We start from the raw sequence: 16,428 nt of genomic DNA, 5'->3' as shown, positions 1-16,428 counted from the left end.
CAAGGCGAGAAAAATGGTAGCAGGAGATTGCTTCGCGAGGGAGACACAACCAGGTTCGAAACTAGATTGAACAAAACTGTGGAATGGTTTCTGTGGAGACGATAGAGTCTGGAGTCATCCTAGGTCCATGCGACGATGTTCTTACGGTGGAGCAACTGCTATCAGCGAAGAAAGTCCACCACTATATGGTCTCCATAATTCGCACATTGCCAATGCAAGCTCCAGTGAGGTAGCTAACTGATTTTCGATTTACTACCTTAGTCTCGTAATTAGAACTGACTTAACTTTCCCTTGAGCATGGTCTTGGACTTGGACTGCACCACCAGAAAGGTTGGCGCCTTGAAAGTGCCGAATGGCGTAGCTATCTGACCTGCTCCTTGCTCCGGACCCAGGCTGACACCGCATGTCGGCTTGTCGTCGTTCGTAGGCGGAACAATCTGCTTAGTAAGTGGCTTGTTTTGGACGTAGGCAACTACGTTGTCGGTCAGAACGGAACCCCACTTTTTCAGCGGAAACGCTGTCTTGATGACGAAATCAACACAGTCTCCAACTGCAAAAATATTAGGGCTGGCCAGTGTCTGGAAGGTAGATTTGACTTTGATTTCACCCTTTTCGTTCTTAAGGCCTTCGAGCGGAGAATCTGGAGTGGCAGGCTTGACTCCCGTAGTCCATATGGTATGGTCGGAGGGGATTTCCTCAGATCCAACATAGATCTTATCTCCGTCCTGAGTCGCCTGCTTACCAAGATAGAGCTTGACGTTCATGCCTTCTAGCTGGGACTTGATGCTCATTCTAACAGAGTCAATTTCAAAGTGCGACAAGAGGTTCGAGCTGGAATGTATCAGACGAATGCTTTTCTCGCCCTTGGCTATCTCATCCTTGAATTTATAGGCCAGCTCTCCCACGAGCTCACAGCCTGAGATTCCGCCGCCGATAACGGTGATGTTTTTTGCGCGCTTGACCTTTTCGAACTCCTCCTTGAAATACTCCACTGCAGAATCAATGGTGTCCGGCAGCTGAAATTCGCGATTTAGAATTGAGCCCGTGGCAACTATCAGAACATCAAATGCGACATCTCCATTTTTGCGTGTGGTGGCCTTTTTATCATCAAAACTAACAACCTCGTCATATATTAGCCTAATCGAATTGCCAAAAATGTCCTCGAGGGTTCTGGAGTATCCATCCAAGTTCTGGGTAACAAAGTTTCTCGGAACTGCAGGGACCATGTGGATATAATTTTTTTTCGAGATCAAGGTGACGTCTAACCCAGGAACGCTTGAGAGTTTCTTTGCAGCAAACGCTCCATAAGGTCCTGCGCCCAGAATTGCAATCCTTGTCATCGTTGGAATACTGAGCGGAGACAGAATAAAATGAGAGCTGGGAGCCTTTTATATCCCTCCAAAACTAAAGCCGCACACATACATTTTTTTCGCGATTTACTAAGTTTGTCACTTCAAAGTATGAGTTTCGCAACTTCACGTCGGAATTCCCTCTAAAACCTGTCTTTCGTGACCCGAGCTTCAACGAAGCCTCGGCTTACCTTGTGTAGAGCTAGTCTCAGCTAATTGCAAACCCGGAATGCTATCGGCTAAAAATCAAATGTCTCCGATACGTCAGGTACACTGGGAGCTGCCAGAAAAAATGTTCTTAATTATTTTAGCCTTCTAAAATATGTTTATTTTTCATGATAAATTATGATTGTTCCGTATTTGGAAAGTATTACATATCCGTTTTATTTCACGTAAATATTCTTATTTTCGTTTCTCATGAATGCTTGAGAACGCTGTGCACTCGCTGCAAATCCGTCCGTCGCGATTGGACCTCATTGACAACAAGCAACTGACCTCTTTCCCGCTTCCGCACCCGAATCTTGCACAGACTAGCCCGCACGGAGAGCTTTTACTCGTGGAAGATTACATTCATTACCCAAAGGGTTTTCGCAAAAAGGCATCACTATTTGATATCAAACGCGCCATTGACAATGATATGACACCTCCTGATGCACTGCTGCCGCTCTACTATCGCAAACAAAGCGTCAACTCGAGTTCTACCCTGAACAGCGAAACCGAGGCCTACATCAAGACGACAGACTCGAACTTACGATATTGTGTTGTCTGTGACCGTCCACTGTACGATCTAAGCTCTCTACTTCCTCGAAGCCGGTGTGCGGAAATCGTGTGCTGCCACTGTTTTCAGGAGTACGAGATTCTCCAAGCTGCATTGAAAAAAATAGATCCAGGACTTGCCCATCTGTTCTCCGACACGGAGTCGGAAAATACCCCCGAAACAGTGAACCCGGACTTCTCAGTAGCAGACCAGACCGCAGAAACATTAGAGACAGCAAGAGATACGAGCAATACTGTCTGTCTCCACACATCCCAAACCGATTCTGCCACCTTCGACGCCATAATATCCACTCTACGACGCATTCAGGTTGAAGACGAAATTGCCAGAACACACCCGCGCAGAAAATCGAGCCCCATGAGAAGCCTGCTGAGCCTTAGGAGCAGGCTGAGCTTGAGAACATAACGAATAAATGATGTATTCAGTACGATAATAAATATTTTATGTCCATTTGTGCTTCACGGCCTCAAGCTCGCCTTTGCCGTACGCAGACACTTTTCCCTGAAATTTTCCTTTGCCTCCGCCTTTGAGACCGGACAACTGTTCCTTTAGCTCCTTGCTCACTTGCTCTGTGTCCTCGCCGAAAACCAGAGCAGCACCTCCGGCTTTTCCTTCTCCAGATAATAATATGAAAGTTCCAGGCTGATCTTTTAAGTCTTTGAACATCTGGTTCAGGAAGTCGAGCCCCACATCCGCTCTGTGGAAAAACACTGTTTTCTTCTCCGCCGCTTTGGTCTTCAAATCCGCGGCAGTCAAAACAGCCAGCTCCTTCAGCAATGATGACTCTCTATTTTGCAATTTTCTGGTCGTAGTCACCAAACTGTTGACCTTGTCCACCAATTGCTCGCTTTGCACAGAAGTGGCAGAGTTCAAGGCTCTCAGAATACTGTGAGACGCTTCAGCAAACTTGAAGATTCTGTCTCCAGCAATGAAATTCAGTCTTGAGTTGCCTCCTTTTCCTGCTATTTGATTCAATAGAACAATCCCCTTAATCTGTCCTGAACTCTTCAAATGTGTGCCACAGCACGCATTCGCATCCAAATCGCCAATGTGGATAATTCTCATCACACCTTTCACTTCGTCGACCTCGCGATCTGGCGGAACTTCAACTGAGATTGGCAGATTCTGAGTGATGTGCGAGTTCACTTCTTTTGCAACCTCCTCACGCTCATTGTCTGTCAGCTTACGAGGAATCTCTATGTAATTTATCATGTCTCCCATGTTCCAGCTGAGTGTGGGCAGATCACGCTTGTCCAACACAGCAGAAAGAAGATGCTGGCCAGTATGCTGCTGCATATGGTCGAACCGTCTTTCCCAGTCAACGCTCAAGTTCACAGAGGTGCCCGTCTCTAAAGGCTTGTCCACCAGATGCAAGGCTTTCAGACCTGCTCTGATCACACTCTCAACCTCCAGAACATCGTTCCCCGATGAGATCTTGCCGGTATCACTTGGCTGACCACCACCCTCAGGGAACAACAAAGTGTCCTCTAGTTCTACCTCGTACTTGCTTCCTTTCTTGTGGCATGACACCACTGTTGTCGCAAGAGACTTGAGGTAGGAATCTTTCTGGCAGGCAAGAGCTCCTATAATGGACATAATAGATAAGCAGAAGAAATATAAATAAATTATGTAATTTGAACGTTTATTTTTTTGTCTCAGATTCGATGATTCGAAGGGATAGAACAAAAGTCAAGCCGTACGATAAAGCTGAGCCGAAGTCCTCAGGCTCCCAGGGACTGTTGGGCAGACTGCGTAGGATTTTTTCACGCTCTCCCCAGCCATCTCGCGATGGCACCGCGGCCGATGTTTCGAATCTCTCAAATGTTTCAAACCTCTCGGTGCTAAGTGACGCCAATCCAAACAGAACGCTTTCTGAGTTTTTCAAAAGCAAGGGAGATGCCCCTCTCAATGACATCGAGGTGGCGGGAGTGCTTTCTCTCATCAACAAGGTGCACCAGCAGAATCAATCGCAACTTGAGACATTTCGTCATTCTCAGAATGAGTCTCAGTTTTTGTCGTCCTCTGGGCTCAAACCTAACGAAAGTAGCTTCTTCAGCAATCCGACCGTGCTGCGGCCTGCATCTGTGAAGCCAACTGCCAAAGTGGACGTCCCTACATATACTCCTAGAGAGGATAAGATTACTCGGCATCCGCAGCCATTTCCAACGACAATCAAGAAACGTGTGGTCCAATACTCTAGCTTGCCCTCGCCTTACAGGATGCGACTTGAGACCCCTGTGAAACCACGTGTGGAAAAAAGAGAAATAAGGAGCAGGACTGCAAATAAAGTACTGAGCATAATAGAAAACCCAGAGGCACTGGAAGACAAGGAGGACAACAGTCTGGACGAAGAAAAAAATGCAGCCGCAAATTTCAAGCCTAGTTCGTCTACTCCTGAACCACAGCCGCTTCCGAAGGAAAAGAAGGAGCTGAAGGGAGAGCCAGAGATTATAGAGATCGATTCGGAAGACGACGTGTCAGAGAATGAGCCTGACCCTCAGCCTGACCCAGTGCAGCCAGTGCAACCAGAGCAAAAAGTGCAACAGCAGAAGCCTGAAGAGGACAAAGATACAGCTGGTGCACCCCCTACGTCGTGGTCCCTTCCTACCGTTTCCCAAGGTGCCGAACCAGTGGAGCAAAATAAACCAAAACTTGAAGAGCAGCCTGGAGACACACTTGTCGAGCGTGCCGTTGTCTCCAAGCCCGAGGCGGTTCCTGAAGTGATACAAAAACCCACGTTCACCTTTAGACCAGCCGAAGCGAAGCCATTCGTTCCTACCGTCCCGCCAAAGCCTTCATCTTTGGAGATTATTGAGAAATTCACATTCCCAGAGGTTGAGACCCCAAGCTCGCCCGAGACGCCATTCTTGCCCCTGCCACAGCCAACAGTTATTGATCGCTTCACTTTTCCAGATGTCGAGATGCTGGATCCTGATCAACTGAACAGCATTAATCCAGAAGCCGTCAAACTGTATAGCTCTGTGTTCACGTTCTGAAATAAGCCAGATGTAATAATTAAATAATCAGAATATTTATTTATGAGCTTTGATGTGAAGAAAACCCACGATGGAACCATTGTGGAGTGTTTCGTGGTCGATTTTTGTCATGACAGCACAATCGTCGTGGCTCATCCATACAGGATTCAGCTGCTAGATGACGCGTACAAGCAGCTGAGCGCGCTTGAATTGCCAGACAGGATTATGGCCATGAATCATATAAGACCTCCAGGGCTTCAGCACGACTGGCTGCTAGTTCTGACCCAAAACAACCAACTGCTAGTGATTGCGTGGAGCGATGGATTCATTCTTTTGCAGAGGTTCCGCTTTGACTCTGTCACCACTACCATTGAGGTCCATCCGTTTATTCAGGTTGACGACTTGAGCAGATACATTCTCATCTATTCCAATGAGGGATACGTGGTTGTGTTACAGCTTCATCATTCGAAGGCCGAGCTTTTCCGACTGGCATTGCAGAACGAGCCTCCTAGCCAAGTGAAGAAGAGACCAGACGCTGCCAAACTACAGGTGAACCGGATATTTGAAAAACCACAAGTCATTTACATTGGACACGGAGTTGTGCACAGCGCCGTTTTTCTGAAGACCCGGCTGCTAGCAGCAGACAAAGAGGGCGCAATATTCGCCGTAGTGGTCAGAAATGCCAATCTGAAGTATTCCGTGAACTATTACGGAATAGGGCAGGAAATAGATCTGATAAAACGATTACCACTGATGAACTCAGCCCCGAGTCTGGTCATACCGCTACCGCTTGGCGCGCTGCTTGTGATCTGCGAAGACATGCACTACATTATTCCAGCACCGGTTGTTCGCAGAATCTTTTCGTCCGTGGCTACGACCACCAGACAGTACGGTACCAAGGAGCTTTTTTCCGGCGTTGACGGAAAAATGGCCAAGCTTTTGTCGTGGTGTTTTGACGGGCGTTCGTACTTACTCAGCAGTGAACAGGGTGATATTTATCAGATGGAAATAGGGCTGGACTCGGAATCGCTTGAAACTGCGGAGCGTCAATTGGACCTCTCTATAGCAGAAAGATTACGGACCGGACACTCCCAGCCCCCTGAATTAGAGATCACCAAGTGGAACATAAAAAGGAAAGCGCAGGTAGATATGCTTCATAAAATGATTCCCAGAGGCGACCTCGTGATAGGTTGCAACCATTTCGGGCTTTTGGTCGAGCTTGATCGGAGTCTACACATATCTAAGGAAGTTAGACAAGCGGACAATCTTCCGGTAACTTCCATCAAAGGGAAGTACTACGCGCAAGGTACTTATCTATCTTCAAGGGTGTTGCTTGACGACTGGATGGATTTGACAGGGTTGGTGAAGGAAATAGTGGAAACCGATGAAGTCGTGGTCTTGGTGGTCGAAGAACACGAAGTCGACTTGGAGGTTGAAGAGATCAAAAGAATTGACCGTCTGGAGGTTTACAAAGCTGGACAGAAGATTGACGAGCATTACTTTGACGCCGGAATAGTAGTGCGTAAGGTCTTGCCCGTGCCTGATCTCCTATGTCGGTTTGAAGAAAATAGCAAAACCAGCAAAGACGAGCGACACGTTTTGCAAAGCAAGCTGAGCGACTGTTTTGTCGTGCTTGTCAATGACGAAGAGGATCAGTCCGGACTGTTACTTATGCGCTTCTTGGACGAAGAGTGGAAACAAGAAGGCCATGCTGTCGTGAACAAGCTCTTTGACAGCATAATACAGGTTGAAGACTACAGTTTGTTGCTGATTGGGTCGCATTCGCTGGTTTGGACCAGCATTTATGGCGGCCCTAGCTTCTGGTTCCAAAACGAGGAAAGCAACTCAAGCATCCCTGTTCTGTACTTCTCCGGGTGGAAAAAGCTTGCAAATGGCGACCTGGTAGTTGCAGACGCATTTTCAGGATTGTATCTGATCAGAGTTGATAGAAACGAGCGCAAGGTGGCAGCTGTCCAGATTCTGAAAAATGTAATGGTCAGCGACTTCACCGTATTCAAGCATAATCTGGTTGTTGGGGACCTCATGGGCAACGTCTTCATCATTGGGTTACGGGGTGAACCAAAAATGGTGCATCAGGCTTATCTGGGCCACGGAGCCATCACGTGTATGGAAGCTACGGATGCGCTGGTGAGAGTCGGAACCAGCGAGGGCATGCTCACTATCCAGTCGGGATCGGGAGATTCTTCGAGGCCTCCACTCAATCTCTCCAGTCTGCCGCAGCCCGAATTAAGCGAAAATCTTGTACTATAGAAAACTAATAATTAGGCATTTAAGATTTAATTTGATTATTTTTTTTTTTTGTTCGCGAGGCAACAAAGTGGACAGAAAGCATAGTATGAGCACAACAACCAAGCAATATGGTGTGACAGCGCCAATATCCACGGCGGGACCAACTGCTAAAGAAAATGAGCTGAACGACGCGATGATCGAGGAACTAAGAAACCAAAATTCGTTTGAAAGCGAGAGCGAGACTCAGAAACGGCGAGAAGTGTTGGCCACACTGCAAAAGCTGACAGAGGAGTTTGTCTATACCGTTTCACGCCGCAAGAATATGAGCGAGGGAATGGCTCGTGACGCAGGAGGAAAGATCTTTACATTTGGCTCGTACAGACTGGGTGTTTATGGACCTGGATCGGATATCGATACCCTTGTTGTCGTTCCGAAACATGTCACGAGGGATGACTTCTTTACTGTTTTCGAGGAGCTGCTAAGAAAACGCCCAGAGCTGAACAAAATCCAGCCCGTTCCCGATGCTTTCATGCCCATTATCAAAACCGTGTTCGATGGTGTCGATATCGATCTTATTTGCGGTCGTTTGGATATTCCACAGGTCCCGCTCGACCTCACCTTGGAGGATAACAACCTGCTTAGGAACATCGACGATAGAGACTTGAGAGCGCTCAACGGTACCAGAGTGACGGACCAGATACTCCAGCTCGTGCCTCAGAAAATGGTTTTCCGTCACGCCCTGCGAACAATCAAGCTTTGGGCCCAAAGAAGAGCCATCTACGCAAACATGTTTGGATTTCCCGGAGGTGTGGCTTGGGCGATGCTGGTCGCTCGTATTTGCCAGCTGTACCCTAACGCTGTAGGAGCAGTCATTGTGTCTAAGTTTTTCCAGATCTACTTACAGTGGAAATGGCCTCAGCCTGTGCTGTTGAAGCCAATCGAGGACGGTCCGTTGCCGGTCAGAATCTGGAATCCAAAACTGTATGGCCAAGACAGACTCCATAGAATGCCGGTCATCACCCCTGCATATCCTTCTATGTGTGCTACACACAACATCACCGCTTCCACACAGAAAATAATACTCAAGGAGATGCAACGTGGTTTGGAGATAATGAACGATATCCAATTCGGCAAGCGAACGTGGAAGGATCTTTTTGCCAAGCATGACTTCTTCTTTGCATACAAGTTCTATCTAACTGTGATTACCGCCACGAGAGACTCTTACGAGGCCCATTTGAAATGGAGTGGTATGGTGGAGTCCAAGCTCCGACTATTGGTTCAGAAACTGGAGGTTATCAATGGTATTGTGCTGGCACATCCTTATGTGAAGCCATATTCGGCGTCTTACATCTGCGACACTGAGGAGCAGGTGTTCAAAATCCGTGAACTCTACGGGACTCTGGAGGGGGAAAAATACGCTAAGGAAAACCTGAAGAAGGTGGAGATTGACGATGACACGGATATGGTGAAGCTGGAGGAGGACGTGAAGAAAGAGGGCAAGCACCTGGTGCACCTTCTGAAGCTATACATTGGTCTTGAGCTGGATTTGAAGGGCCGCGACAAAAAAATGGATATTCAGGTTCCGTGCTCCGATTTTGACTCAATTTGCAGAAACTGGGTCAATTTCGACAAAGATGTGTACTCCCTGAGCATCAAGCATGTCAAACTATATGACCTGCCCGACGACGTGTACTCAGAGGACGAGCAGCGCCCAGTCAAGAAAGAAAGCAAGAAACGGAAAGGCGACAAGAATGGGGCCAGTGCAAAGAAGCTGAAGAGCGGAGACGACGCAAAGGTCAGCGCAACACTAAGTGCCGGCAGCAGTGCCAGCAGCGCCGCTAAGCCTCTGGAGGAGCCCGCTACAGCTTAAGTAGATACACAACTTGTAGAAAATTGAATTATCTGCAACATGAAACTATGTCGTGGTTGCGTCTGTCAAAGGTGGCTTGGGTATATATTTTCTGGAGGGTAAGGTTTTCGCGGAATTATCAGTCAGGGACAAGATTGAAGTTAGACCCTTTTTTTTTGTGTTTAAGCCAATTGAGTCAAGATGCCTTCTTTTACCTCCAAGCTTCTTGGTAAGTACCGGTGGCTCAGAATTGGGCCCCGTGACATTGCAAGACTAACCTCCAGGCAAGTCCGGTTCAGACAAGGACAAGCATCACGAGAAGAAAGTTTCCGATGACGTTGAAGATATCGATGAAGTGGACGATCAAGGTCAGTCAATTTTGATGGGAATCATCTCGCAGTTGCGGCCCGGCTCGGATCTATCTCGAATCACGCTTCCGACCTTTATTTTGGAGCGAAAGAGCATGCTGGAGCGGATTACCAACCAATTGCAACAGCCGGATATCCTTCTGGCCGCACACTCTGCGACCGACCCGGTTGAGCGATTTGTCACTGTTGTGAAATGGTACATGTCGTGCTGGCATATTGCTCCCAAAGCCGTGAAAAAGCCATTGAACCCGATCTTAGGAGAGTACTTTACGTGTTACTGGGACCTTCCTGACGGGTCTCAGGCATACTATGTTGCTGAGCAAACATCTCACCATCCGCCAAAATCCTCCTATTTCTACATTATTCCCGATTACAACATCAGAGTCGATGGAATGGTCGTTCCGAAGTCCAAGTTCTTAGGCAACTCCACCGCAGCAATCATGGAGGGTGTGACCAAGCTTTCCTTTTTGGATATCGTCGATGAAGAAAGCGGCGAATGTGAGTACTATACAATGACGCAGCCCAACATGTATGCGAGGGGCATCCTATTTGGAACCCTGAAGTTTGAGCTCGGAGACCATTTGATATTGCAATGTCCTAGAACCAATTTAATTGCCGACATTGACTTCAAAACCAAAGGGTTCATTTCCGGTTCCTACAACGTGATCGAGGGACAAATAAAGAATACCAAGACTGGTGAGGTGCTGTACGAACTGAGTGGAAAGTGGACGGAAGCGATGTATATCAAAGATATCAAGACCGGTAAGAAATCGGTCTTTTTTGATTGTGAGCACAGCTCTCCTTTGAAGCCGAAGGTGAGAGATATTTCTGAGCAGGGACCTTACGAAAGCCGCCGGTTATGGAAGAAGGTTACCGATGCTCTGGCGCAACGTGATCATCACACCGCTACAGACGAGAAATTCAAGATTGAGGAAGAACAAAGAGTTCAGCAGAAGAAGCGCGAGGAAGAGGGCGTAGACTTCCATCCCAAGTTGTTTAAGCAAATGCCTGTTGCCGAAACCGCTCGCCACGGCAATGAAAACTTGGAATATGTGATCTACAAAGACAAGGTGTTGAATAAAGACCTCAAAGCTCACAAAGCTGAGGATCTGCGGAAACATATATTTGAAATCGCGCCTTTCCTTCCGGGCCAGAAGTTCCACCCAGAGTTTGAGATTCCAGCTTACAAGAAGTCCTAGATAGACTAACCGCTTTGATGGATTATATACGATTTTCTCGAGTTGCGAGGGGCCCATATCTTATGTACAGTTGTTTTCTAATGAGCATTCCTTCGAATTTTTGCTTCAAAAGCGCATCGTTGTCCAGCGGAACAGGCTTTTTCTTGCATATAAGCTGTCTCGAGCTGACATCAATCAAGTAATCTCGTTCCTGTTCAAATTCCTCAAACTCCTGCTTATATTGCGAGCATACATCCAAGCCCAAGTGGAGTCCAAGTTGTAGCTTCGTGTAGTATAAAGAGTAGCTCGGAGTGCCGATCTGCTCACTCCAGAGCCTGATTTCTTCATATAGTCGTGTCAGCTCTGGTTCTTCGAAGTATTGCGGTGCACCTCTCAATTCACCGCCTAATCTTTTGAGCTCCCCAAGATAATAATCGCTCTTCCCAATCAGAATTTCTAGCAAAGCCAACCACATCGAAAAATCGTGAAGATGTGATTTACAATAGTCCCATATCCTTTCATACAATATACCCAAAAGGCCTTTGCATCGACAGACTCCCAAAAGAAAACGCAGGAATGAGCACGCGTAGTAATTACGCGGATGAGAGGCAACAGAAAGGAGAATCAAGTCCACCATTTCGTTCAGAGTTGAGGAATCAAGGGCCTCGAGTTTCGCAACTGACACCTTTCTGAAATAAAACCATAGGCTGGCTGACTTGTTGGTCTTTGCAAGGTCGCAGCTCAAAAGCGCCCCTAGGCAGTTGTAATGATAGTCAGCTGCGCAAGGGTCATTTAATATGATCTTGTTTAGGACGGTTTCGTTGAGTAAAACGGCGCGGCGGTCCTCTGGCGTCATGATTAAAACTCCAATTGATGCATAATATAGTTTCCAGTCATCACAGTTCTCTCCTGCATCAAGAACTTGCTTGCAGTCTTTGAATATATTGATTAATGTTTTCTTAGAAACAAGAATTTCCAAGATTCCTGTTTTCTCGTCCTTAAAAGTCGCAATTGGGCGCCCGCCTACTAGTTCAGGATAAATGTCTTCACCAGAAACCTGTAAACGCTTTTTGCCGCTGTGTTTTCCAAGAAGATCAATCAATTGAATAGCTATATCCAACCCATTTTGCATGAACTTAGTACAATATTCACTATTTTTATATTAATGTAGAGTTCTATGCCAAAGTGATTACGTCATCTCACTCGTCCATCTCGGAAGGTTTCAGCAATCCGCCGACAAGACGGGCTTTCTCCTTCTCCTGCCTGTTTTTCTCCAACAGCTCTTGCTCCCTGTCGTCAGCAAACAAGTAATCGGTTGGGTCTCCACCAAATTCCTTGATTTGCACCAGGAAATCTCTAAGTGTTCCTCGGAACTTGTTTTGTTGGTTGTATGAAGAGAAAAGAGCCTGCAAGAAGTTGTTGACCTGCTCCTGGTTTAACTGAGGGAACACACTTATCAGCATGTTGGCGATGTACTCCTTGAGGTAGAGAGAGTTGGGGGTGCCCTCTGGAGCGGCATCCTTCTGATAAATTGGCTCTGTGATCTTGTTTTCCAACACCAATTCGAGGAGCTTAGCCAACAGCTGGGACTGCAGCCTAAAGCCTGCCTTGTGATCAGAGTCCGTTAGCACGTAGAATATATCGCTGAGAATAGGGAAATAGAAATTTTTGTAAAATCCTGTAGCAAAAGCGTTCGATCCCAAATCTTCTATATTCTTCAAGAGCTCGACACAGAGAGTCAGACCCGTGTTCTCCACATCCCTGTTGTTGTGCTTGAAGGCCCACAATATCGCGTCAATAAAGGCTTGGAAGGACTCAGGTGGGAATTGAACCAAGGCATTGAAACCTTTGAGATCAATCTCACGCAGCAGCTTGTAGAACTCAACTCTGTGTTCAGGATACTCGGTGAAGTCCTTGTTGATCATATTCAGCGTGACTTCGAAAACGTTGGCAAGAATAAGAACAATCTCGTCAGGAATGAGCTCTCCAACCTTTTCGACAAGCGTGGACAAACAGTTCAAAACCTCTGCGTCTCTAGCGTCGGGAACATTAGTCTTATAATCTTGCAGAACCGCCGAGAGCAGGTTTGGAACTAAATCACGAACAATCTCCTCGGGATTGTCAGCTTTGGAGATATATGTTTCGATCAAAATCAGAATTTCCTTTTTGATCGTTCTCCAACCTCTCACTTTTGGCGTCTTGGTGGCAATCAAACCGTCATTCGCAACGGCGTCAGAAATCAATCCACTGACGGCATTGTAAAGAGACAACATGTCAACATAGATAAGACCCAGTTGAGTATAGAAGCCAGGGCCCAATGGTGTACAAACTGCAACGTTTGTTTTGATGACGTTAGCGATAATTTTGACGATATCTGAATTTGAAAGAAGCTGTGGGTCATCACCAGCTTGTTGGACAACAGCTCTCCAGGCGACATTTGGCAGATGCATAAGGTCGGAAAGCAGCTTATTTCTGATTTGTGTGTTGTTCTGAGCGGATATTATGGTAGCACAAGCTTCGTAGAACGTATGCACTTGCTGAGGCTGAAGATCAGATGTGGTCTCCTGGATGTTACGGATGATCTCGTCGATGAATGGTCCCGTCTCACCTTGCTGTTGAACGACAAAATGTCTCTTACACTTTTGGGTGATTTTGATAAACGTATCACAAGCCATATCCTGAACACCCTCGTGAGTTTCATGCATAAACTCAAAGAGTTTGTTGACAACAGTCTTCAAGAACTTCCAATGGGCTTTCAAGAACCTTGGGTACTGACCAACAATATACATGATGTTAGAAGCAACAACAGCCTTGTTGTCTTTGCCCCTCTTCATTTCGGTAAGCGAAAGCAAGTCCTTGATAACGGTGACCAAGAATCTCTTTTCGCGCTCTTCATCCATCGATCCAGAGATAGATCCAATAGCCCAACACAAGGTGTTGATATTATGCCACGACCATTCTGAACCGTCGATCTGACTTGCGAGTTTGGCAGACATGATCGCCTCGGTATCATTTATATCCAGATGTGTCAAGTACACCAAGACCTCTCTCATCGACTTGTAGAGTTGAATGGTGTCACTTTCCTTGACGAATTCTCTCACGATTTCTCCCTCATCATTTTCCACAACCAAAACTTCTTCAGGTCTGACCATGTTTTCAATCATAACGACTCTCAACTTCGATAGAATGTCACTATAGATATTCTTTCTGAGATTGTAATTTCTGAGTATCTCTGGGTTCAAAGCACCACCTCTAGTATTATATTGTAGTTGCATCAAAGGCGATGCGTCTTGTAACGGGAGTGTTTGGATCTCTTGGTAGAGGCCAGAAACAAGCTTGGACCAGTAGTCAAGACATGTCTTGAACAATTCCCTTTCCTCGATCCGCGAGAGTCCAACTAGGTATTGATGGGCGGCGAGCAACAATTCCCTAAGGTTGGTATTCTGTTCCAGTGGTTCCAAGTGATTCGAAAGAAATGTGACAAGATACATCGCCAAATCTTGCAAAAATTCCTGATCGGCGGAATTTGCGTACTTGTATGTATTTTTGAGGTCTATGTCAATAGGAATGATCTTTAGCAAATTTTCCGTCGTCAGAGCAAACATAGTCACGAATTTATCGTCGTACTGGTGAGCAATGAGCTGAGAGACTTCGGTCAAGCATTTTAGAGTGATGGATCTGAACTCTTCGACGGGCAAGAACTTGGTAGAGAGCAAATTGAGCAGATCGGTTTCGAAAATGTATCCGAGTGGAATCCATGGAATGTATCTGAGCAGTGACTTCAGCGTGGCTACTATGAGCGAAGGTTTAGAAGCTTTGTCGAGAACTTCGAAGCACAGTTTGAAGATTTCTGAAAACTCGTCGCACATTCTCGTTTTGAGAGACTTGGCTTTTGCCTGGGTCATTTGCTCAGCAGAAAAGTCGAAAATCTCCTCCGACAGCAGCTTGAGGATCACCATGTTGTTCTCACACACGTTGAACCCAGCACGACTCGACTGCACGATCTCCGGAATGAAGTTGGGCCAGTTGGCAGGCCAGTCTTGTTTGATGATCTGGACCAGCGTCAAATCACTCTTCTGAATAAGAGCTTTCTGGGAAACAAACTGCGCATCATCGTCGCACATTACAATGATCATGCTGGCAATGAAGTTACGGATCCCCAGTCGTTGCTCCTCAGGAAGGGCTTTCCATTTGGTCTTGATCAGATTATCCAGTATCGATAACGCGATATACTTGGCCTGGGGATTAGACGAGTACTGAAGAATCTGATCTGCGCGAGTCCATGCGTCTGGATGGTTCTGAAATTTGGTGAGAACTTCTTGTGCCTCTTTCTGTGTCTCACCCGATCCGTTGTAGAACGCGTCCACTACGGAATCAAGCAGCTTGATGTCCAATTCCTTACTGAAATCCAGAATCGTCTCCATTTTCACAGACACTACCTTCTTGAAGTACGATCAACGTGAAGAGCAGGATTTATTTGAAATAGACTTTATTTGTTGTTATTTACAAGGGCAAATTTCTCATTCGTTGGAGAGATCTGGTGCACGGATGCCAAAAAAATAAATGTACCTTAGTCTAGATATTCCATCTCCATCTCCCCAACTCTTATTCTTTCCGCTTCTATTATCTCCCTAATCTCTTTTTTGCTCAGGTCCCGCATCATATCGAGATCGAAAGCCAGCCGATTCGTCTGCTCGATCGTGAGCCCCTCTTGAAGGGCCAGTGCTGCTGCTTTGAGGTCGTAGCCATTGGGCGACGCACTCGGACGCGTCTTGCTGACCTTGTTCTTGGTGTACATCTTCTTTCGCGCCACACATTCAAGAAGATACTGGATATCGTTTGTGGGAGCTTTTGTGAACGACCGGTAGAAATGGCCGTCGGGACTCAGCAGATTCCATATGTACAGGAGATAATCTGCCGCAATGATCGGGTCGACGGTCGTATTATCAACAGTCCGCAAAAGTGCATGTGTCAGCATGGCCTTGGAGTTTGCCACTGTGGGCATCAGCACGCCCGGAGTGTCGTAGATGTAGATCAACGGGTCTTCTGAAATTTTGATCATCTCAGACGTAACGCGCGTGGTCCCTCCCCCACGCTCCACTTTGGCAACGTCCTTCTTCTTCCCTTGGTCAATGGCGAGTTTGCGGCGCAGTTTGTTCACCAATGTCGACTTTCCCACGTTTGGCATGCCTGCAACTATGACTTTCATGCCCAGCGGCGGCGGAGGGTGCATCAGATTGTACTTCTCGAATATCATTTTGGCAACTTTGGCTGTGTGGTCGTACCTCTTCTTGTCAAAGAAACTCCAACTCTCGTTTCTTACGTTCCATTTCTTGATGATCTTCTGATTAATTAGGGATTTCTCAGCTTTCGTGTAAAGAACGATCTTTTGCTTTCCCTTGAATATTCGGTCGAGGAGAAAGTTGGTTGTTGTGATTGGAGCACGTGAATCTCGCAGTTCAATCACGAGATCTATTTCTGGGGCCAGTTTCCTCATTCTTTTGAGCGCCGTTACCTGGTGGCCCTGAAAGTCGGTCAGAGGAACATTATAATCCGGAAATCGCACTCGAGGCTTGAAACCAGGCACGTTCTGAATCTTCCTGCCCGAGAACTGCTCGTAGAACTTCTGCACGTCTCTCACCGCCTTCGAAATGGCGGACATGGAATGCACAAAGTGTACCAAA

General features: G+C 46.6%; 10 protein-coding genes across 10 annotated transcripts; 5 read left to right on the top strand and 5 right to left on the bottom strand.

Moving 5' to 3' along the window:
* Positions 1 to 269: 269 nt before the first annotated feature.
* On the bottom strand, positions 270 to 1,340 carry KL911_002104 (uncharacterized protein; the record flags this gene model as incomplete). Its single annotated transcript, XM_043197137.1, has 1 exon — positions 270 to 1,340. The coding sequence occupies one exon, from the start codon at positions 1,338 to 1,340 to the stop codon at positions 270 to 272; it is 1,071 nt and encodes a 356-aa protein (XP_043055109.1).
* A 430-nt stretch (positions 1,341 to 1,770) lies between these two features.
* KL911_002103 (uncharacterized protein) lies at positions 1,771 to 2,529 on the top strand (the record flags this gene model as incomplete). The annotated part of the gene is made up of 1 exon (XM_043197136.1): positions 1,771 to 2,529. The coding sequence occupies one exon, from the start codon at positions 1,771 to 1,773 to the stop codon at positions 2,527 to 2,529; it is 759 nt and encodes a 252-aa protein (XP_043055108.1).
* A 36-nt stretch (positions 2,530 to 2,565) lies between these two features.
* KL911_002102 (uncharacterized protein) lies at positions 2,566 to 3,720 on the bottom strand (the record flags this gene model as incomplete). The annotated part of the gene is made up of 1 exon (XM_043197135.1): positions 2,566 to 3,720. The coding sequence occupies one exon, from the start codon at positions 3,718 to 3,720 to the stop codon at positions 2,566 to 2,568; it is 1,155 nt and encodes a 384-aa protein (XP_043055107.1).
* A 68-nt stretch (positions 3,721 to 3,788) lies between these two features.
* On the top strand, positions 3,789 to 5,120 carry KL911_002101 (uncharacterized protein; the record flags this gene model as incomplete). The annotated part of the gene is made up of 1 exon (XM_043197134.1): positions 3,789 to 5,120. One exon carries the CDS (start codon positions 3,789 to 3,791, stop codon positions 5,118 to 5,120), a length of 1,332 nt encoding a protein of 443 aa, XP_043055106.1.
* A 42-nt stretch (positions 5,121 to 5,162) lies between these two features.
* On the top strand, positions 5,163 to 7,370 carry KL911_002100 (uncharacterized protein; the record flags this gene model as incomplete). Its single annotated transcript, XM_043197133.1, has 1 exon — positions 5,163 to 7,370. The coding sequence occupies one exon, from the start codon at positions 5,163 to 5,165 to the stop codon at positions 7,368 to 7,370; it is 2,208 nt and encodes a 735-aa protein (XP_043055105.1).
* An 85-nt stretch (positions 7,371 to 7,455) lies between these two features.
* KL911_002099 (uncharacterized protein) lies at positions 7,456 to 9,219 on the top strand (the record flags this gene model as incomplete). Its single annotated transcript, XM_043197130.1, has 1 exon — positions 7,456 to 9,219. The coding sequence occupies one exon, from the start codon at positions 7,456 to 7,458 to the stop codon at positions 9,217 to 9,219; it is 1,764 nt and encodes a 587-aa protein (XP_043055104.1).
* A 39-nt stretch (positions 9,220 to 9,258) lies between these two features.
* Positions 9,259 to 10,765, top strand: KL911_002098 (uncharacterized protein; the record flags this gene model as incomplete). The annotated part of the gene is made up of 2 exons (XM_043197129.1): positions 9,259 to 9,271; positions 9,498 to 10,765. The coding sequence occupies 2 exons, from the start codon at positions 9,259 to 9,261 to the stop codon at positions 10,763 to 10,765; spliced, it is 1,281 nt and encodes a 426-aa protein (XP_043055103.1).
* A 22-nt stretch (positions 10,766 to 10,787) lies between these two features.
* Positions 10,788 to 11,876, bottom strand: KL911_002097 (uncharacterized protein; the record flags this gene model as incomplete). The annotated part of the gene is made up of 1 exon (XM_043197128.1): positions 10,788 to 11,876. The coding sequence occupies one exon, from the start codon at positions 11,874 to 11,876 to the stop codon at positions 10,788 to 10,790; it is 1,089 nt and encodes a 362-aa protein (XP_043055102.1).
* A 67-nt stretch (positions 11,877 to 11,943) lies between these two features.
* Positions 11,944 to 15,168, bottom strand: KL911_002096 (uncharacterized protein; the record flags this gene model as incomplete). The annotated part of the gene is made up of 1 exon (XM_043197127.1): positions 11,944 to 15,168. One exon carries the CDS (start codon positions 15,166 to 15,168, stop codon positions 11,944 to 11,946), a length of 3,225 nt encoding a protein of 1,074 aa, XP_043055101.1.
* Positions 15,169 to 15,314: 146 nt separating this feature from the next.
* On the bottom strand, positions 15,315 to 16,406 carry KL911_002095 (uncharacterized protein; the record flags this gene model as incomplete). The annotated part of the gene is made up of 1 exon (XM_043197126.1): positions 15,315 to 16,406. One exon carries the CDS (start codon positions 16,404 to 16,406, stop codon positions 15,315 to 15,317), a length of 1,092 nt encoding a protein of 363 aa, XP_043055100.1.
* Between the last annotated feature and the right edge of the window lie 22 nt (positions 16,407 to 16,428).

This window comes from Ogataea haglerorum, assembly GCF_019207285.1.
Source record: "Ogataea haglerorum isolate 81-453-3 chromosome Unknown 81-453-3_NODE_5_length_632335_cov_97.011461, whole genome shotgun sequence".
Lineage (NCBI taxonomy): Eukaryota > Fungi > Ascomycota > Pichiomycetes > Pichiales > Pichiaceae > Ogataea > Ogataea haglerorum.
Note: the sequence above shows the minus strand (reverse complement) of the source record. Positions and strands in the feature narration are given on the sequence as shown.